General features: G+C 36.4%; 1 protein-coding gene across 5 annotated transcripts in view; it reads left to right on the forward strand.

The window, feature by feature from the left end:
• Positions 1 to 22,933, forward strand: part of cpeb3 (cytoplasmic polyadenylation element binding protein 3) — a 104,736-nt gene that overhangs the window by 13,658 nt on the left and 68,145 nt on the right. For 3 of the 5 annotated variants that reach the window (XM_062058749.1, XM_062058748.1, XM_062058750.1), the window contains exon 3: positions 10,765 to 10,918. In XM_062058749.1, the coding sequence (XP_061914733.1) occupies positions 10,765 to 10,918 (154 nt within the window). The remainder of the gene's footprint in view (positions 1 to 10,764; positions 10,919 to 22,933) is intronic. The other 2 variants (XM_062058751.1, XM_062058752.1) reach the window with 1 other exon arrangement.

Consider the following 22,933-nt stretch of genomic DNA (forward strand, 5'->3'; position numbering starts at 1 on the left):
ATACCTTTCAACGCTGATCCCTTCGATCCCTTCTGGCTGGCACTGTATTTATTTTTTTAGCCCCTTTGCTGACAAGTGGCTAGCAGCTAATTAGGTGTCTCCAATCTCCTCCATACACAGTGTGGAGACGCTCCACTAAATTAATAATCACCTCCATTACAACAAATTAACTGAATTTCTTAGTATCTTAAGTATCATTATCAAGTATCGTTATCACTGAAAAACGAGGTAAACATTTAACACAACAAAAACAAGCCATGCTAACCGCTAAACTAGCTTCAGACAACGTCAAGAAATAAGTGCTTAGTAAAGTTGAAGAAATGCAGATCGAACCATGTTACAATAGAAAGTAAGCAGCTATTAACAGGAAATTAGCAAGTATTATCAGTATATGATTAACACAAGAGTGATTATGTTGATATTTTTATTTTCGAAAAATCTTTTGTTTTTGTTTGTTTATGAACTTAGAGAATAATTACCTTGACACAGGAGGACTGAGCGCAAAAAATATAAGTTTTTTTTTCTTTAGTTATTGTGTACAATTGACATTGTTTTGTTCAAACAATTGCATTTATTAAAAGAGAATAAGTAACTAGTTTAAATATTGTGTTAGTATTGTTACACTGATTGGTATCGGTATTGTTATCAACCGATGTCACTCATGGACATCCCAGCAATTAATTACCCCCAAAAATATTACTACGGAACACATTTTACAGGGAATTATTGTAGTTTTACATGCACAAATCTATGCGAAATACATGTAAATGATGACTAAAATGGATGACTTAACATTTAACATCACATTTACCTGTAATGAAGACACTTGTTGGAGAATACAGCAATGAGCAGTGAGGGTGGAAAGGAGGCGAAAGCCTCATGTATGTTACCTTTGTACTTTGCTACAAGTTCTTTCTTGAATTCATTAGTGTTTCTAACTTTCTTTATTAAAGTGCTGACACTCACAACTTTCTTTGGCCTCATGGTGATTTATTTTGCAGCCGTACTTCATTAAAAACACTTAATAAAAATCCCGCTTGGGATTATTGGTTTCAATTCCGCAGAATGATACACAGGCAAAGGGACTGGTTTGTTAGGCCAAATATGTGACCGCACGATTACCGAGGCAGTATACGAAAACTAGGGCAATTAGTAAACATTTTCATTAAATAAACAATTCATACAAACACAGGGGTGTTTGAAAAACCAAGGTACCATTGCAGTGTCATTAGTGTCAAAACAATAGACGGAATATGTTGTCTATTAACATGATGAACTTCAAAGACATAAATCCTTTTCTGTTGTTTTCTGTTGGAGATTGGGGCATAGTTCAGATTACTTTGAAATGCCAGTTGAAACACACACACACTGTATGATTTGTGTACATTTGCCGTGTTTATGTTGATTTATCTTGTTTAAATATAGAACAACTATAAGAGACAGAAACCCTTGTCCTGCGTGTGTGTTTGGCTTTTACTACCTCATTCTTTTCAGCACGCTCACTGCAATTGCAGAAGCAGATGCTGGGCGCAGTATGGTCAAACAACCACATATATGGCACTTTTGTTTTCTTTCGTGGATAATTCCTCCTTAGTGGGAGTCTGATGGTATGTATTCATTGCTGTTGTTGATGTTAAGGTTGGGAATGTGAGGATACCTCACGGTACAATACAATATGATACGTGATATATGGCTTATGATGACAATAATATTGCAATGTATTGCTGTGAATAACTTAGAATACACTTAAAGTTCGATATAACGCTGTCGTTGGGGTCCATAAAATACCGATCGCGTTATTCCCAAGATCGCGTTATATGGAAATTCTTATTTTTTTTACCCTTTTCTTTTTTCAAAGAATACAATAAAATGATCCCCAAACCAAGTTCGATGAAGAATAAGACAGCATTGCACAATACATGCGTTATCTCGATACCTTGTATTGTTTATGGAAGTAGTAATAGACAACATTTTTCATCTTTTTTTCCTAGTCCATTGCTATCATTAAAGTCTTCCATATATTTTCGGCGCTTTTCTTCAGTGCTTCTCTTAGATTATTTGCACTTAATGTTTGCAGTTAGTATTTCCAGTGCTTCTCTTCTTTTAACACTTAGATTTGTTTATGCCCAAATCACAAGCTATTTGTTTTTGAAAAATACCAGACTTGATTTTATCAAATGCTGCAATTTTATCAGCAACTGTGAAGCAATTACGCTTCTGCTTGACAACATTTTCTTTTGAACTTTTACTATGCATGCTACTGTCTTCTTAGCGCATGCGTTGTTGGTAAAGTTATGCTTGCAGCTCGGCTGCCTAAAGCTGCTTGGTGGATAGTGTCCCCACGTGACGTGACGTGAGTGGTGGATTATGCTCCAACGCCCCAGAATGAGGCGGGCATTATCCATCAGTAAGTTTGGACACCACTGGGTCTATATTTTATTTTTTTTAGCTATTTTTTCAATTCCTTCTTTTTGAAGACGTTTCATAAAGATTTACAAACAAGCGATAATTTGGTGGGAAAACTACGCGAATGACTCTGGTAGAAAAAAGCTGCGATGTAGACGAACAAAAATTCGGGGTCCCCGGCATGGTCGCATTATATAGATTGCGTTATTTGGGACTGCACTATATTGAACTTTGAGTGTATATGTGTTTTCGGAAGGACACAAAAGCAACTTATAGCTATATCTAGTTATATTAGCTCCATTGGGTTTTTTCTTCTTAAAGACATGAAACACAGGAGGACAATTAAAAATAGGGTTTATAGCGGCAAAAAAAGGGGATACACAATGAGAATTGATTATTGTAAGGTTACATTTCCCGATATTTTGCCATATGGATATATTTTGTCCCTCTTCAAGTAGGTATAGTTTTACAATCCTAAATACCAAATAGTCTACTGCAACAACTGTAAAGTCTGTATGTTGGACTTCAGAGTATGTAATCTGTTTAGGATAATGGCCCACAGTGAGCTCGATGACCTAGCGCCTGCTGTGCAGAAAAGGGGAAGGCTAGAAATCTAAAAGCTCAGCGTTTTAAGTATTTAGCGTTTGTACCAAGTGGGCAGTTTTTTATCTGGGTGGTAGTGTTGCGTCCAGACTGCGGGTGAATAACCCGTTTGAATGCTCAGCCCAAAGCGTAACAATGGTGTTGGTCTACAAACAATGCAGCTGAGCTCGAGCTCACCTTTGACACACATGTCACTCTCATGCATTCATTCACAGACAGTAGGCGTTTGATTAGCTGCAATTTAAAAAGTATTGATTGTTCATCATCGTCTTTAGTGGGCTCACAGGTCACGTAGTCTGTAGAGCAGGGGTCACCAACCTTTTTGAAACCAAGAGCTACTTCTTGGGTACTGATTAATGCGAAGGGCTACCAGTTTGATACACACTTAAATAAATTGCCAGAAATAGCCAATTTGCTCAATTTACCTTTAACTCTGTTATTATTATTATTATTATTATTATTATTATTATTATTATTATTATTATTATTATTATATAATTAATGATATTTATCTTTGTGGAAACACTGATCATCTTAATGATTTCTCACAATAAATATATATAGAAACAGATAAATATCAATATGCAACACTTTATTTTTATATTTTCTCTAAGTGCACATTTTTCAAATTGAACATTTTCAAATGATCACTTCTAAGACAGTCTTGTGAAATCACAATATCCCATTTTAACTAGCTAGCCACTAACATTTTTTAACAAATCATGAATTACTTTGCACCATGATTGTACAAATAATAACTCATGTAAAATACAAAAGTAAACTCTCAAATTTTTAAATCATGTCACACTTTGAACTGGACACCAAATCTGTTATCTGTTTCTTTGTCAGTTAGTGGGAAGCCTGGCATTGCATGCTGTTAACTAGTGTGTTGTACTCTGGTGTGTAACTTGACACTGCAACTCTGAGTGAGTCTTGCAGATGTGCATCAGTGAGGCGTGTTCTGTGTTTGTTCTTGATGAAGTTCATGTCAGAAAAGGCTGATTCACAAAGATAAGATTTTTCCTCATTGTTTGCGGAACCTTCTTAATCTTTTGGACATATTTTCACAGCAATCTGGTCTTAAGCTTAATTATGATACATGTAAAATGTTAAGGATCGGAAATCTAAAGGGAACGTCCTTTCGAATGGAATGCAAAGTGCCTGTTTTGTGGACAGATGGACCAGTTAACATACTTGGTGTTGTTGTCCCAGAAAATCTGGAAGATCTAGGCTCAGTAAATTATGATAATCGACTAAGAAAGCTGGACAAAATTATGCAATTATGGAAAGGGAAATCCCTAACCTTGTATGGTAAAATGTCTATTGCCAACTCGTTAATTATTCCTCAATTTATTTATTTGTTTTTGTCATTACCAGCTCCATCACAAAACTTTTTTAAGATTTATGAGCGGAGGGTCATCGATTTTGTCTGGAACGGCAAACCAGAAAAGATTAAAAGAAAGGTTTTGTACAATGAGTATGAATATGGGGGCCGGAACTTCTCAACCTTGAAGCTATGTGTCTGTCTTTAAAAGCATCAATTGTTCCAAAGATGTATTTAAACATTGAGTGGTACACAAATGTCCTGTTGGACAAAAAACATGTACTGTATCAAAATAAATTGTATCCTTTTTTACAAGTGATCCCCTCCCATTTTTCTTATGTAGAGAGTCTGCTGGGAAACATGGCGGGGTTCATAAAGGAAACAATCCACTCATAGTGGTGTTTTCAATTTGATGTGCCAGAAAAAAGAGACGATATTTTGCAGCAGATAATATGGATGAACTCTAATATTGTAATAGATGGAAAGCCTTTCTGTTGGAAAAATATGTTTGAAAGAGGAATCATTTTTGTCAATGATATTATCAATGAGAATGGTAAAATTATGAAGTATGATGAATTTAGAACTATGTATGGTGATGCTTGCTCAAGCTTTTCATTTTATCAACTAACTGGAGTAATTGGGAAAAGATGGAAACAAATAATTAATTATGGAACTACTAAATTATTAGTTTGTAAACCTCTAATAAGAAATTCTAGTTGGCAAAAAGGAACTAAAATAAATAGAAAAATATATCATTTTTATTTAATAAAGAAATCTTTGAAGGCTGCCTCATACAACACATATGGAAAATGGGAGGACTTTTTTGACTGCCCGTTGCCATGGGATGCCATATTCAAACTAATCTATAAAACTACTATCGATGTGCAAAATCGTTATTTTCAAATTAAAATTATTTATAACTTCTTACCCACAGGGAAAATGTTAAAATTATGGAATATGACAGAGTCAGATGATTGCCGATTTTGTTGTCAGGAGCCTGAATCCACCCTGCATTTGTTTGGTATTGTCATATTGTGTCTTTGTTTTGGGTGGAAGTTGAAAAAATGTGTTTAAGGATTGGTTTGTTTATGAAGCTTAATGTGGTTTCTGTTATTTTAGGAGAGTTCATTGACAATCATGATTTAGTCAATTTAATTATAGTACTCGGTAAAATGTTTATTTTAAGGCCAAAAACAGATATTCACTTAGTATTAACTTTCTTTAAAACATTTATTCAATATTTTCTAACTTTAGAAAGTTACATGGTTGAAAACGATAATGATGCCAAAAAACATTAAAAAAAAGATGAGAAGTCCTCAAAGGCTTATTTTGAAAGTATAATTATGTTTATAGATTATATGATATCTGTTGTTGTGTTCCCTAATTTGAGTGACCTGGACATAATCTGGACTGTACATAAATGCTTATTTTGAAAATGTAATTTTGTTTATAAATTATATGCTATCTGTTGTGTTCCCTAATTTTTTTCTGTGTACATGAATGAAGGTGTGTGTTGCTGAGTCCGACTTGGACATTATCTGGACTGAGCCTGGTTTTAAAAACCCTTTAAACAAATCTAATTTCATTGACAACCTGGTCTGTTGAAGATAAGGCCCTTTTTTTAAAAATAAAATAAAATAAGATAAATAAATGAAAAACATTTTCTTGGATAAAAAAGAAAGTAAAACAATATAAAAATAATTACATAAAAAATAGTAATTAATGAAAATGTTAGTGGACCAGCAGCCTATACAATCATGTGTGCTTCAGGGACTGTGTCCCTTGCAGATGTGTTGTCTATGTTGTGGGAACCAGAATATTGGTAGCAGAAAGAAATAACCCCTTTTGTGTGAGTGGGTGTGGATGAGTGTGCATGGGGGAGGTTGTTTGGGTTGATGCACTGATTGAAAGTGTATCTTGTGTTTTTTCTATGTAGATTTTATTTTTTTTTTTAAATAAAAAAATAAAAATTATTTTTTTTTTTTTTTTTTTTTTTTTTTTTTAGAACAGGCCCGCGGGCGACTCATCTGGTCCTTACGGGCGACCTGGTGCCCGCGGGCACCGCGTTGGTGACCCCTGCTGTAGAGGTTTTGTTAAACGCAAGGACAGAATATACAGCACATGTTTAGTCACCTATGCTGACAAGAAGGTGAGGTGAGGTTAGGCCTGGGCTGATAATAATACATTTATTGTCCTACAAGTTATTGCCGATAAACATTATTATCTCAACATTATTTTGAGATCAAATTAGGCACTATTGTTATCATGATATATCATGATAATAAAGTATTTATTTCAAATGCAATCAACTAGGTTTTTTTAGCATAGTAATTGGAAGGACAATAACTCGTATTTTCCTAAATAAGTAACCAAATAATAAAAATAAAATCAACTCTCATCTCTGTTGGCAAAAATTGAACTTCAATAAAAAATTAACATCTTGAAGTGCAGTTTTTTCTCCTACTCAGAAAAACTGGGTCGCATAGTTGTTTTGTTGGTTATATTGCTGGTTTTTCCGTGTTGATGGGCTCATCTTTCTCACTGTTTTAAAGGCGACTATTCACAGACCAGATATTTGGCTTTGCAATCATCTTTTTTCCTCTTAATTTATGTTACTTTATGGTAGGGATCGGCCGATTATCCACCTGCCCGATTATCAGTGCCGATATTTGGCATTTTGATGTATATTGATATTGTATGTTTTTTTTTTTACCACTACGACAGAAATACATCACCAGATACAATATATATACTTATGATACCAGTATTTAGTATTAAATGTAATAAGTAGAGCTTGAGTTAGTAGTAATAACCAGTGCTTCTTTTTGCAAAGCTGCTGCTGCGGTGCTCAGACTTTGTGTTAATTGACAAATAGGAAACCTATATAATACGTAAAGAAGAGCAGGCAACAGCTAATTTCTGTAACATTGAGGAAAAAGTTGTCAGAAAGCTTGAAAAATGTCTCACCTATAAGCTACATGAAGGATCCCAGAATTAGTTGTGTTTGAATATTTGCCATATTACGAAATCATATATTTCATATCAATCATACCATTTAAAAATCAGTGATGTAAATTGTGTTACAAATTGAGAACAGGAAGTGAACATATGTGTTGGCAATAGTTGTGTAGTGAAAAAGGGGTAGGATTAAATAAGCTTTGCTTCTTCCTACTCCTTTTCGGACATGTTGTAAAAGAGAAATGAACATTTGTGGTGTATCATATTGAAACTGTATACATGTTCAAAATAAACTTCAACCTTCCAACCAACCAGTACTTCAGGGTTCCTCACGAGGAAACCATACAATGTAATAAATCCATAAACTGCTATAAAATTGATTAGCTTGCAAGGTATTGTGATGTAGAAAAGTCTTAATTTTTATACAAATTTTCAGGCGATTCCCCCTATTTTGAAATGCAAATATTGATGGTCCTCTTACCGGAGGTGTCCAAAGTGCGGCCCGGGGGGCATTTGCGGCCCGCAGCTCAGTTTTTATTGACCCGCGACAGATTCCATAGACCAACTAAACAGGTTCCAAATTAGAACAAAAAACTATAAAAAATTAAATGGGACCAAATCCCCCAAAAATGGGACCTGAAAACCAAAATGGCCGACAACCTGAGTGTCTAACTGTATAAGGTCTTTGATGATTTCCCTGTGTCCTGTCATGATGAAAAAGTGTACACATTTCCTGTGAGACATATGTTTTTGAGTGTACTAAAGCTCTCAAAAGCGTTCCAGTTGACGGTATAATCGCAATATTAGTAAATGCAAGCTTACTTTCGAGCACAGTTAACATAAATACAAATAAAATCATTATTAAAATAACCATGAATTATTTTATTGCTTTGTTGTCTATAACACAAAGCTAAGATGTAGAATTTTTTTTCAAATGTTAGCATATGTTCACCTACATTGTTTTGGTTTGAGTATTTTTCATATACAAAATGTATAAAAGTGGCCCTCGCATCCTTCTATTTTTCTATGTGGCCCTTGCTGGAAAATGTTTGGACACCTCTGTCTTAGACACACATAGTAATAAAGGTGTTTGTGAAATCCCCTGATGTTTTTTAGTACTAAATTAACCACAACATAAGCGCCGCATAAAACATGTCGCTACTGGCCTGACGTTTCCTAAAAAACATTGGTAATTTTTTCAATGTTTAGCTAAATTTTACTGCAAACAAATATTGGCTCCAAATATCGGTTATCAGCCTCCTTGACTACTAATAATCTGTATCGGAATAGGCCCTAAAAACAGCCAATCGATGGATCTCTATTTTACGGTTCAGGCTCTCTGTCCACTCACCCTGTGTGTATAATCCAGCAGTCCTGTCTCCACCTACCGAGACAAACATTGTGATCGACTGACAAGAGGGTTCACTATGTTCATCTAATTCTGGGATTGAAGTGACAGCGCTGCACAGAGTGAACCTTCTTGCACCCTGTTTGAAAGAGAGAGACGAAAAAAACAAACACACACGTACGTGCCCAATTAATTGACAATGGTAAAGTTATCAAGCTCATTTTCATTTACCCTTTGATTAAGTGATTTACTGAAGCCTAGGTAATGTGTCCGGGGTGAGCAGTGCAAGGCAGGCGAATCTCCAGTATTAGTGCCTTTATTCATGCTTGAACAACCCGCACGCCTCCATCTGGATGGCAGCAGTGCTTCAATTTGACCAGGAAATATGACAAAGTATACACAGCCTTTGGTTTTACCATATTTATCAGGTTCTAAATAGTATTTCAATTCGGCAGGTGGAAAAAGGTTGGAGCATGACAAAACCATCATAGGAAAGGGTTGTGCTATTTAACATAACATATATGGTATAATATAATGATACTACTGCTACTAATTTAGTGGTTTTCAAAAAAAATAATTCTCTATTTTTTTAACCCCCCCCCAAAAAAATTTTTTTTTAAAGGGGAACTGCACTTTTTTGGTAATTTTGCCAATCGTCCACAATCATTATGAAAGACATGACGACGGATGTATTTTTTTTTTTTTAATGCATTCTTAATATTAAATAAATGCGATCAAAAGTCTGCTTAAAATAGAGCATACGGGAGCCGCTCTATTCTGGCCATAAAAAAAACATCCAAACACCTCCATTAGGGTTTTATATACATGATGTCAGTTTATATGTAATGTAGCGGGCAGATTTATAATAACATGTAATATTTACATATTTTGCTCATTTTAAGCATACGTGGCACATTAATTTCAAAACACATCACAACGTTTGCTTTTTTTAAACATCATCACTGATTATTACTCACTGCAGACTTTATGAGAGCTAGCAAACATAATAAAATGTCACTTACTGTGCAATGTCTGCTGTCATTAGGACGCCGACTGCTAGGATGTTCATGTATTCCCTTTTAGATGAAGAATGACTAATAATCCTAGCGAAGAAAAGACCCAAGCATTTTTTTGTGTCGTTTTCGCCATTTCCTAGTTTAAATTCGCTGTAACTTGTCGGAATACATCCTCATCCTTCTCGTATCCAGGTGAGATGCATGATTTATGATCTAGAATAAAGTTGACGAGCAAGGCAGCGAGGAAGCAGCTGATCAGTCGATCATGTCATGTCAACATTGGCACTCAAGCTCCTGATCACGGCGCCGCTATAAATAGTTTGCCTGCAATAGCGCTTATAATAACAATACCACTAATACTTGGTTAATATTGAAGTCACAAATGGAGTATTGTTGGCGCTTATGGATGTGTTTTTATTGGATTTTATGGTGCCAATAGAGGACTTCCCATTGATTCCGCTGTAAGCGGACTTTTATTTCAGTTTATTTACGAGCAAGAATGCATTAAGAATAAAAAAATATATCCATCGTAATGTCGTTCATAATGTTTGTGAACGATTGGCAAAATTCCCCAAAAAGTGCAGTTCCCCTTTCAATTTTTGGGGGGGGGGGTGAACATTTAAAAAAAAAAAAAGTGCAGTTCCTTTAAAAACTTCCTTTAAATACTGTAGTATTGAGAACCGTGATAATATTACATTTATTAGTACAAACCACCATATAACTTGTTGCATGCAATCACCTGATTATGAACATACATTAATAAAATAAGCTGAGACGACATCTGAAATAATTTCAAACTATTTTTAAGATAACTTTATTAACTGAATTTGTAACAGTCTAACAAGACTGCTCAGTCTGTTTGATTTTTAAAACAGGCTAACATTAAGTCACGGGGTTATGCATTTTTAAACTGATTCTAATACTAATACTGAAATGCCTGCCTATCCACCTAACACTTCAACGCACCCCAAATATTTGAGAATGGATGATGGATGATGCGTGTAAGAGTGATTTCCATGTATAATATTGCTGCTTCTACCTACTCTATGTTCTGGTGATATATTGCAATTTAAGTCCTGACCCTTATTCTCTTTCTTTGTATCTTGTAGGACCGGAATCGGCCCTTTGATGCGTTTAGCTTGCACTCTTTGGAGAATTCCTTAATGGATATGATAAGGACTGACCACGACAAAGGTAAAGCTCACCTTGCTGACGGCCCACCAGTGACTATCGCAGATATTATATGGAGGAATCATTTTGCAGGTCAGGAATATTCATATGTCCATGCTTAAACATAACATATAGGTTGTTCTTTTGCCCCATCACATTTATTTCTCATGTAAGGATGTTTTGATGTGCGATGAAAATAATTAATATGGCTTACTGTATTTCATTTGTTACTCTTTCAAATAGGTGATTGATGTGTTTGATGTGTTAATGTGTTCGTGATAGAGAACATTTTCTCGCTTTAAGTCCTGTTTGTATGACAATGATTGAACAAAAACTGCTTGTCCTTTAGGTTTTAGCCATTTTTAATACTTCGCATATATTTGGCTCAGGAATTTAAATTAGGATTAGAGAGTGAATTCACTGGAGAAGCTTTATCAGGCTCATTATTTTGAGTGGTACACATGTAGCTCTGTAAAAGTTAGACTTTTTACTCTCAGAAATGTTGTCAGGCATGTACACAAAATGTGAACCCATAGTCCACAAATGATGTCTGCATAAGCTGTACTATTTTACACCTCAAATTGTATTATATTCTCAAGGTACAATGAAACTTGGATATAACCTAGAGTAGTCTGTGTACAGCTTTGAAAGCAGTGAAGATGTACTCCATACAGAGTCATTCTATTTGAAAATGCTGGCAACACAAGTGAGTACACCTCACTAACAGTGTAAATATTTATCATTAATATCAAGCACTGCTTTATTCTTCTTTGGCATGTTTGGCTGATCCCTGACGATATTATGAATTTGGTGGATATTAGACACTTTCTGCAATACTGCAAAATTTGGTATCGATCCAATACCAGGTGAATAGCCAAGAAGAAGGGCTGTTCTGATTGGAGATTTATGCTGCAGATTCCAACACTGATCATCCATTAATGAGATCGGGCCGATGCCAATACCGACACTGATCACATGTATTAACAGTACATTTTTTAGTGTATTTATGGTGACCGTTTAACAATTTCAGCACAATATTTAAACTAGTTCCTTATTTTCTTTTATTATAAACAGTTGTTTGAACAAAACAAAGTCAATAGTAAATAATGACTAAACACACTCTCTTATGCATTGAAAACCTTTTGGCCTCAAAGTTCTCCTGGGTCCAAGGAATTATTCTCTGAATTCGTAAACCTAACAAAACAAAAACAAAAAAGTATTTTAAGAAAATAGAAAAATTGACCTAACCAGTCTAGTATGGAGCATATACTGATGAAACCCTTGGTGTCCACACCACTAATTTATGGATCAATCCGATCATCTGTACTGACTGTGACAATGCTGACACACCAACAGTTGTTGTTATATTATCCTCTCTTTAGACTCTTACTCTACTTGTTAAATTTCTGTTAATAGCTGCTTACTTTCTGCTGTAACGCGGTTCCAACTAAACTTTCTAAACTTCACTAAGTATGTTTTTCTTCTTTTGTTTCAAGCTAGCTTAACATCTAGCAAGCTCAGCTATTAGCATGCCTGCTCCTGCTTGCTCTCGGTGTGTAACGTATTTAGCCTCGTCCTACTACATATAATATGCCCTACTTGATACTGATACTTAAGATACTAAGAAATGCAATTAATTTGCTGTAATGGAGGTGATTATTATTAACATAGGAAAGTATCGCCATGCTGTGAATAGAGATACACAATCAGCTGCTAGCTAGTCAATAGGGGACTCAAAATAAACACAATATTAGCCAGAGAGATCTGCTTTTATTGCCATTAAAAGGCATTAATAGACAATGACGATCACATACTTTTTTATGAAAATCGTCCGATTTTCGGTGGCTGTTTGATCGACACATCCTTACCAGTAAGTAGTAGTCTTGGAGCCATGGAGCTGAATGTGCAAGTGTAGTTTTATGTTGCGCCTGACAATGTGTACTGTATGTACTTATTACACACCAGCTGTTTAATTATAATGTGCATCCTAGTTATAGTTTTTATTACCAAATTTGGAGATGTCGAAATCCCTGTGTAAAATTGTTAATGCTAATCAGCAGCATGTGTATGGCAAAGTAAGTGTAAATTAGCTTAGAGCTAGAATTTTGGAAAAGTGGAGCTATACTTTACATTTGAGCGTTTTCTATCAGGCATGCTTGCTTTGGTGGCATGGAAAATTGCAACAATACCTAGAGGCAGTTTAGCTGAGTCCGGTCTGACTGCTGCTTGTTTCCTTGCCATGTGTTTGAGCCAGTATTTAGTGTGCAACCAGATGTGACGTCATTGGCAACAAATATGACACTTTGATTTTACAAGAATCGATGCCCAGTTGAACCAACACAATTCGGTCAGTACCTATAAATGTACTGAGTCAATGCCCAGTTGTACGAACACAATTCGGTCAGTACCTACAAATGTACTGAGTTCCGTCAATAGGGTCCCCATCTGAGCTGGAGACTATGCCAGGTGCCTTCTGGTGAGAGGTAGGGCTACACCCTAAACTGGTTGGCAGTCAATGAGAGGGCACATACAAAAAAACAAAATCACACTCACATTCGCACAATCTAGAATCTCTGTAGCCGAACACGCTTGTTTTTTGGATGTGGGATGTAGTCGGATTACTCATAGAAAACTCACACATGGGAAAAACACGCAGACTCTAGCGTCTGATATTGACCATTTTGTTATTCAATGTCTGAAATATCACACCTATATAATTTACCATCTGAAATGGGCCTTTTTCTGAGCTGGTGGAGGTTTGTTGCCTCCACAATCACCCTGACCACAATTATCAAAGCAGAGCATGATGGTACATAAAGTGTATCTTGAGAGTATTCACAGCACTATACTATTTCCACATTTTGTTATGTTACAGCCTTATTCCAAAATGCATGAATTCATTTAAGTTCTTAAAATTCTACAGACAATAACCCATAATGACAATGTGAAAGTTTTTTAGAGCTTTTTGAAATGTACTAAAAATAAAATCACATGTACAAAGGTATTCACAACTTTTGCTCAATACTTTGTTGATGCACCTTTGGCAGCAAATACAGCCTCAAGTATTTGTGAATACGATGCCACAAGCTTGGCACACCTATCTTAGGGAAGCTTCACTCATTCCACTTTGCAGCATCTCTCAAGCTCCATCAGGTTAGTGGGAAGTGTCAATGCACAGCTTTTTTCAGATCTCTCCAGACATGTTTAATCAGATTTCAGTCTGGGCTCTGGCTGGGCCACTCAAGGAAATTTGCAGAGTTGTCCTAAAGCCATTCCTTTAATACATTGGCTGTGTGCTTAGGGTTGTTGTCCTGCTGAAAGATGAACCGTCCCCCCAGTCTGAGTTCAAGAGTGCTCTAAAGGAGGTTTTCATCCAGGATGTCTCTATGCATTGTTGCATTCATATTTCCCTCTATCTTGACTAGTCTCCCAGTTCCTGTCACTGAAAAACATCCCCACAGCATGATGCTGCCACCACCATGCTTCACTGTAGGGATGGTATTGGCCTGGTGATGAGCGGTGCCTGCACTTTCAGGTGCATTTTGACAAACTTTTTTACTAAGAATTGGTGTCTGGCCACTATACCCTATAGACCTGATTGGTGGATTGCTGCAGAGATGGTTGTCCCTCTGTAAGGTTCTCCTCTCTCCTCAGAGGAATGCTGTAGCTCTGACAGAGTGATCATTTGGTTCTCGGTCACCTCCCTGATTATGGCTCTTCTCCCCCGATCGCTCAGATCTAGGAGGAGTCCTGGTGGTTCCAAACTACTTCCATTCAGGATGATAGAGGCCACTGTGTTCATTGGGACCTCCAAGGCAGCAGATATTTGTCTATTCCCTTCCTGAGATTTGTGCCTCGAGACAATCCTGTCTTGGAGGTTTACAGACAATTCCTTCAACTTCATTCTTGGATTTTGCTCTGCCATGCACCGTCAAGTGTGGAACCTTATATATAGACAGGTGTGTGCCTTTCCAAATCATGTTCAACCAAATTGGAATTTACCACAGGTGGACTCTAAGCTGTAGGAACATCTCAAGCATGATCAGTTGAAATAGGATACTCCTGAGCTCATTTTTTCACTTCATGGCAAAGGCTGTGAATACTTAACGTAAATTCAGGACTATAAGTCACTACTGTTTTCCTATGCTTTGTACTCTGCCGCTGTTTTATGGATTTTTGTTTGCTGACGGCCATAGAGCAAATAGTTTTCATTAAACACATGCATATACACTCAAATTGTGTGTTATTGATTGCGCTATGGTGCCATCTTTTGGACGAGTTTGCTCACTGCTGAATTCCTGCTGTTTAAAGCTTTGAACTGGAAGTAGAAGTGCCGTTTTGTCTTCCAATCGTCCATAGCGTTTCTACTCATATTGATTCTTCATTCATCACTCCAGCAACATTTGTATTATAGTATAACTAAAATAATTCAACAGTCCCATGTATGATGTCTGTAGGACTGTTTTCATGTATATTTGTATCGTAATGTAATGAAGCTAGCGTCGTTAACATTAGCTAAATGGGTAACACATTTACAAGTGTCTGTGTTAGTATTATTAACTTACATCGGCATTCTGATTGTATTGTTTCAGTTTCACAAATTCCTCAGTAAATTCACAGAGTTATTGAGTCTGTTTAGCTGATTGGAGAGCAAGCTTCCGCAGGTAGTACGTCCATGACAATGATGTCTGTTTTGTTTGATCAGCCGTTTTACTGCCGTGTTACAGATGTTTGGAAACAATTAATGTATGTTAATAAACATTTACGATTGTTTATATGGAAACAAAAATTGTCTTCTAAAATTTAGTGGGTACGGCATATAGTCTATATGTCTATAGTCCGCAAATACGTTATGTACATGTCATTTCTTAGTTTAACATTTTTAATAAATTCACAAAAAATTCTAAAAGAAAATCTTGTACACATTGACCTTCTGGGATATTGTGTGTATACTTTTGAGGACCAAAATGAATGTATTCAATTTTAGAATAAGTCTGAAACATAACAAAATGTAGAAAAGGGAAGTGCTGTGAATACTTTCCGGATACACTGTAAACGTGGGTGTACATTCTTCTTTTCAATGTTTACCATTGTAGTTTGTCATATAGAAAGGCGTGTGGCTGTTACAAACCACACTGCAGCTCCTCCCAGTTTGTGTAGAGTTTCTTAGTCATGTGTTTGTTGTGGATTCTAAAACTTTCAAAAACATGTTGAGACTTAGTGTTTAATTCCAATAAGACCCACAAATAATATATGTTTTCTGTTGATTCACTAATTTGATAGTGATATGTTGTGGTATGGATATACTGGTCTGGAATCACACTTTTAAACTCCATTCATCAGAGCAAATTAACCCAGTATGTCCCGTTTTGACATTCCCAGCTGAATGGGTTCCACCCACGTCCATCCCGACATTTCTTGCATACCTGTTGTTTTGGAAGAGAAAAACTTAAAATGCCTTTAAGTAAAGTGGGTCATAAAGTGTGTTTGGTCCCTCTGCCCACACTGCTCTTTTTTTCTCTTTATGTGGAAGAGTGGGGCTCTTTACGCTGATGTGTTGACAAGTCAGTACACACTTACACTTCATCCAGTACTGCATCCATAACAACATTTAATGCTTGTACTGAACCACGTAAGGTACTGATACAGAGCATACATGAGGTCTTTAGATGTTACTTCTGCACATCTAAAGACTTCAACTACAAGCTTGAAATGTAGGTAGGTGTTCTGTTTTGAGAGTCTTGTTGGAAATAGGCAAAAGTACTGAAACTAGGTGTGTCTCGAAACAACTTTTTCACTCACAATACAGTTCCATATCGGCCTATAATGATATCAGCACAATTCATACATACTTTTATCATTTTGTCATGTAGAATGTTAGAAAAGGCTTGATCAACGGAAATTACTTAGAATACAATGGTAGGTATGAAAAACACTAACCTATTATTACCAGTGTGCTATGGAATTATGCTGTCTTTAAGTTGAAATAAAGTGGTAATTGTTTTTATTGGCATCTAGTGTCCACAATAATTAATTACGTTTAAATGCTCATGACATTGTAAATTGAAAGATGCGGAAACGTTTGTTACAGGGTATTTTTCTTTTTGGAGACTTTGTATCTGTTCGTAATATTGTTATTATTTGACGCCAGAGGAGAATCTCAAAAATACAAGAGAGGTGAATATACAAAAAGAGTCCTTTTAATTTCACCAAAAAGCAAATAACAACAAAAGACTGGCTGGAAGGATCATAAAAGCCTGCAAACTACGCCAGCCTCAAAGGGGGGAAATCAAAAGACAATGCCGCTGGCGGGAGACAGCCAGTGACACGAAACAGTACAAATAAAACAAGTAACAAACAAATGTAGACCACTAGGGGAAAACAGGAGGACTGAGCACTCAAATACAAAAACTTACAGAATCGAGAAGTGTCAAAAATAAACTCAACGACCAGGAGCACTGGAAGCAAGCTGATTTTGCGTGGAGCAACGTGTTGCAACAACGTGAAAAATCCCACACGGTGCATGAGATGAGAATAAATAAGCAGAGGGTGATTGATAACGGCTGTGCTTGTCACACCCGCCTTCCTCTGGTAACCATGGCAACTAAAAAAAAGAAAAGGCACAGGGAGCCACAAAGCCAACAGTAGGCACCAGAAACCAGATATGTAACAAATATGCAACTATAATAATGTGTGGCGAAGTTGGTAGAGTGGCCGTGTCAGCAATCGGAGGGTTGCTGGTTACTGCGGTTCAATCCCCACCTTCAACCATCCTAGTCGCGTCCGTTGTGTCCTTGGGCAAGACACTTCATCCTTGCTCCTGATGGGTGCTGGTTAGTGCCTTGCATGGCAGCTCCTGCCATCAGTGTCTGAATGTGTGTGTGAATGGATGAATGTGGAAATACTGTCAAAGAGCTTTTATACCTTAAAGGTAGAAAAGCGCTATACAAGTATAACCCATTTATTTATTTATATCAACAAATGTTGTGTTGTAGACCAGTGGTCTCCAACCACCGGGCCGTGGCCCGGTACCGGTCCGTGGATCGATTGGTACCGGGACGCACAAGAAATAAAAAAAACAAATAAAAAATTTAAAATATATATATATTTTTTTTTAATTAAATCAACATAAAAAACACAAGATACACTTACAATTAGTGCACCAACCCAAAAAACCTCCCTCCCCCATTTACACTCATTCGCAAAAAAGGGTTGTTTCTTTCTGTTATTAATATTTCTGGTTCCTACATTATATATCAATATATATCAATATAGTCTGCTGGGATACAGTCCATAAGCACACATGATTGTATTTTTTTATGACAAAAAAAACAATAAAAAAACACAAAAAATTGTAACACAGCATTATTTCCTGGTCAAAGGTCCCTCAAAGTCATGAACGCTAATTAGAGTTAGTGTCAGTTTGAAGTGAACGCGCTTTACTCACAACTGCCGCTACCGTGCTTCATAAAGTGAACATTTGAAGTAATATAATAATCCATAAAGTTGCTCTAAAGCAAGATGGCATCCGCTGACAGGTCTCTAAATACCATCTGACGTCACTCTCTTTATCAAAACACACCTTTCTTTAATGCACAGCCACCTAACATGCCCATTGATTGTATTGATTTATATTGTACATTTTAAGTGATGTATCCTATAAAAGGTCTGTGCTCTGCGCACGCATGCCATACTTAATTATATTTACATTCTCCATTTTCATTTTTGTTTTTACTTCATTCATTCAAGATCAAATTAAAAAAAACAATCAACATGATTTTTAAAATAAATCATGAATGAAAACGAGCAGAAATAAACTTAAAACTTATAATATCTGCCCCCTATTCACACAGTTACATTTGTTGTTTAACTCAGAATACTATTAAGGCAATATTTCTATTTCATAACATACAACAAAAACAAACAAACAGGAACACATTAATTTACTCCACGTTGTATCTTCTCATCATCATGATTTTTACATTTTGTTTAAATACAGAAATATATTTACATTCTTTTGTTCCACTGTCAAATTTGTTCCATAAACTACACCTCTGATTGAAAAGCTTATTTCCATTGTCACTTCTCCAAATCTCAGTCTATTAAATTATAATTACTTTCTCTTTTACCAAATTTGTTTAGAATTGTTGTATGTAGTACATGATATTTAAGATATTATACTCTACCAATTCAATACATTTCAAAGACTTTACCTGTTTGAATATTGGGTTTGTTGGTTCCCTGTATGCATTTCAAGTAATGATTCTCATGGCTGTCTTCTGCAAAATAAAGATAGGATTTAAATGTTTTACAGGCACTACCCCAGAGTTCAATACAGTATGTCAGATATGGAACAATCAGGAGGTATACAAAATATACATCGCTTTTTGATTAAGCAATTATTTCCCCTTGTGCAAAATAGCAATATTTTTAGATATTTTAATTCTGTATAGTTCATATGTGACTTCCATTACACATTTCTATCAATCAGTGCACCCGAAAACTTGATCTTTTTTGTTCTTTGAATCTCAACTCCTTGGACATATAATGAGGCATCCACACTTTTCCTACTACTGCAAAAAAATCATACATTTACTTATACCAGTATTTAAGGATAATCTATTAACATCAAACCATCTTTTGATTTTAATAATAATAATAATAATAATGGATTAGATTTATATAGCGCTTTTCTAGGCACTCAAAGCGCTTCACAGAGTGAGAACCCATCATTCATTTTTACAACTCATTCATTCATCATTCATTCACCGGTGTGAGCGGCACCGGGGGCAAGGGTGAAGTGTCCTGCCCAAGGACACAACGGCAGCGATTTTTTTGGATGGTAAGAGGCGGGGAGCGAACCTGCAACCCTCAGGTTTCTGGCACGGCCGCTCTACCCACTACGCCATACCGCCCCAATAAAGTCGTTTTCAACCACTTCTAACACATCTGTAATATTTGGTCCTGAAAAAAATTAGGTTGCGTTGTCAGCAAGCCAATATAATAATCCGATATTTATTTTTTGCTGATATCGGACCAATATCAACATTGGTTTGGGATACCCCTAATTGAAACACTGGACAGGTAAATATGTGCATTACAAATTATTTAAGTTGACTTGTAAAATTTCACCCAAAAACCGAATACCCCCAAATAACTTTAGATATACCTTTTTAGTTTTCAAGTTCTACACATATCCTCTTTGAGGCTGTTACAGAACATTTTTGGGACAGAGAAATCGGAAAGACTTAAAACACGCAGGCACTTGCACACACAAGCTCAACTTGTCTGACTCACATGATCTTACTCATCATCATGCATCAGTTACTATTTGCATTGTTACTGTGGGTGTGAGAGCGTGCACCGAGTTGACATGGTTTACATTAAACCACATTAACTCAACACATAAATGTATTCTTTGCTTATTTTCCTAATTCCTTATAAGATGTAAATCTTCAAAGGAAATGTACACAGGAAATTAACTGCCTAGCCTTTCAGTTTGCAGGCATTTATACTCAGACACAGGTGGCAACTTTGACAATCTTTGTGATCGCTTGTCCCGGTTTTTAGTACATGGCTATGATTGAACTGTTCCTTAAAAATATAATTAGCCTTACTGTGACTTACATTGTAGGGAAGGTAGCAGGACGTATCAGTCATCAGAAGTTGAAGTAGAACAAACACTGCTGCTGTTTGACTTTGTGCGTTTGTTGACAAGAGCATTGGTCTGGAGATAAGAGTCCATACAGTGTCTTTATCACCAGGCACAACACAACAAGTCAAATGCAAGCACCAGAAGCCCGTTTACACGCTGTCAGGTTCAGTATGTTAGACCATTTTTATGCCTCATTGCTTCATTTGGGTCAAGTGAGCGTGAAATGTGTCAGATTATACTTTGCTCTTTGGGCAAACTGTGCATAAGGGAGTAAAATTATGTAATGTCCTAAAGACTCAATGACACTTAGGGAGAAGAAGTCAGTTAAGCTTAAATTAAATTGAGGTGAAAAGTCAGTGGTAGACTTGACCTCATAACCTTTCAACCCCATAATTCTGATGAGACGATCACAACAATTAACTAAGATTGCTTCATGTACTTTAAACCTAAAGCTGTCATGGCTGCATAAAGATAAGGTGATGGGTGATACATTGCAACAAATACCAAGTAAACTGTCGTTATGGAGGAAAACTCATGACTGGGCTGATCCTGTCAACAAAACAAAACACATATTCTAGGCTTGTTTTGTCTGCGTCAATAACAGCCGGCCTGAATTTCACTGAAAGCTTTTGACTATTTTGATCTCCTGGGTCAGGCCTGTTGGTGCAAATATGTATGACAGGATATAGGTCAGGGTGACAAATTCATAAGATGACTCAGCATATTTTCAATCATTGCACTCAACTGTCAGGTTCCTTTCTCTTAGTACTCATGCCTTTTTCGCAGTATTGTTTCAGTGATGTGTGCTCTGGTACGACTGAAGTAGTTCTGCAACAGAAATCCATTTTCCATCTGTTTCACACCCCATGCCTTCACAAGACCTCTGCTATACATTTTCACCTTGAACAGCTGAGAAGACAAGCTGTCCCCTTTGAAGTGAAACCCCTGGCCTTCTATGTCCCTCGCTTTGAAGACTGTAAACAACATAAACAGTTCTGAATCTTTTCTGACACACCTCGTATAGTTATCAACAATAACAGCCACCTTGTATCATAATCGTGAAAAGAAAGACTAAAAATTCAAACACACACATGCACACGCTTGCCCAAAATGGATGTGATGTTTTATTAATGTGATTGTCCTTCCAGTCTGTTATTAATGATTACCGCAACCTTGCAAAAAAAGAAATACTGCTAGATAAACAAAAGGACTCCGAGAAAGGTGAATAAATAATGTAAAATGTGCATTTCTTTACATTGCGTTCCACCAAGTATTTGTTCATGCAGTCACCCTTTTTATAACAGATTGGGTTGTTAATCAAGATCCACTTGCCAGTTTGTCATATAAAATGTCAGATACTCTCAGCTTTTTGTTATGCTTTAAGTTGCGAGTATACCTTGAGTTTAGAGCATTTTCACCGTCGGTTGAAGCAATATTCCTGACATAGTTGTGCCGTTTGAACAATAAAGACTTAATATATTTATACACGTTGTGCGTGCTTTGTTTACACACAAGAAACAAACATCATTTTTGATTAGACAGTTGTTGTGTGCATATAAGCGGCGCTTAGAGATCGCATTATTTTCACAAACCGTGGAAAGCCGGTTCGTGAAAATAATGCATACTTTGAACCGGTGCCTGGTGGAACCCTGATCTACACTACTGTTAAAATGTAATAAGCACTTATTCTTTTGTTGTTTGGATATCTTTGGACAATACTACAAATTTGATTATCAATCCAATTCCAAGTATTTACAGGGGAAGCATTGATCATACTAGGGATGTAACGATAAACAAGGGTTTTAATGATAACCACGGTAATATTCCCAATGGTTACTGCTACCGATTTAAATTTGAATTATCGAAAAACCGTGATTGATGACTTTGATAAACTCCCAGACTGACTATGCGCTAGCTCGTTTGCTAGCTTAAATGCTAACATGAAAACAAGACACATTAACATTTTCACCCATTAAGAAACATTGACCCCAATATAAACTTATATAAACACATTAGTGTCCGAACAAGTAAACTATTTAATTGTATAAATTGAACCTACAAGCTGGGCTCTCTTAGCTTCGTGTGATCAAGCTTTACTCAAACGAATACGACACACAGGGTTTTTTTAGCGTTTTTTTACACTGATGGAGTTGTCTATAACAGGAAGTTAACTTCTGTGATGTCAAATAACCCGTAAATTAAGCCAAGTGAACGCTCAATTTGTTAAGCTATTTCTTTATTTGCAAGAAACATAGTTTACTTGCCGCCATGGAGACAAGGATTCGGGACTCTCACTGTGGAGAGACAATAGCCGCTAGTGAGGACGCTACATTGCGTTGAGGACGTGGTCATTTGCTTGTTGCTGTCAAATTTGTGCGACAAAGCTAGAATGTGTCATCAGAATGCAGTATCATGATATGGCCATAGTATTAAAAACTATATCGCCAGCCAAA

The sequence above is a fragment of the Entelurus aequoreus genome, linkage group LG09, assembly GCF_033978785.1.
Source record: "Entelurus aequoreus isolate RoL-2023_Sb linkage group LG09, RoL_Eaeq_v1.1, whole genome shotgun sequence".
Classification (NCBI taxonomy): Eukaryota; Metazoa; Chordata; class Actinopteri; order Syngnathiformes; family Syngnathidae; genus Entelurus; species Entelurus aequoreus.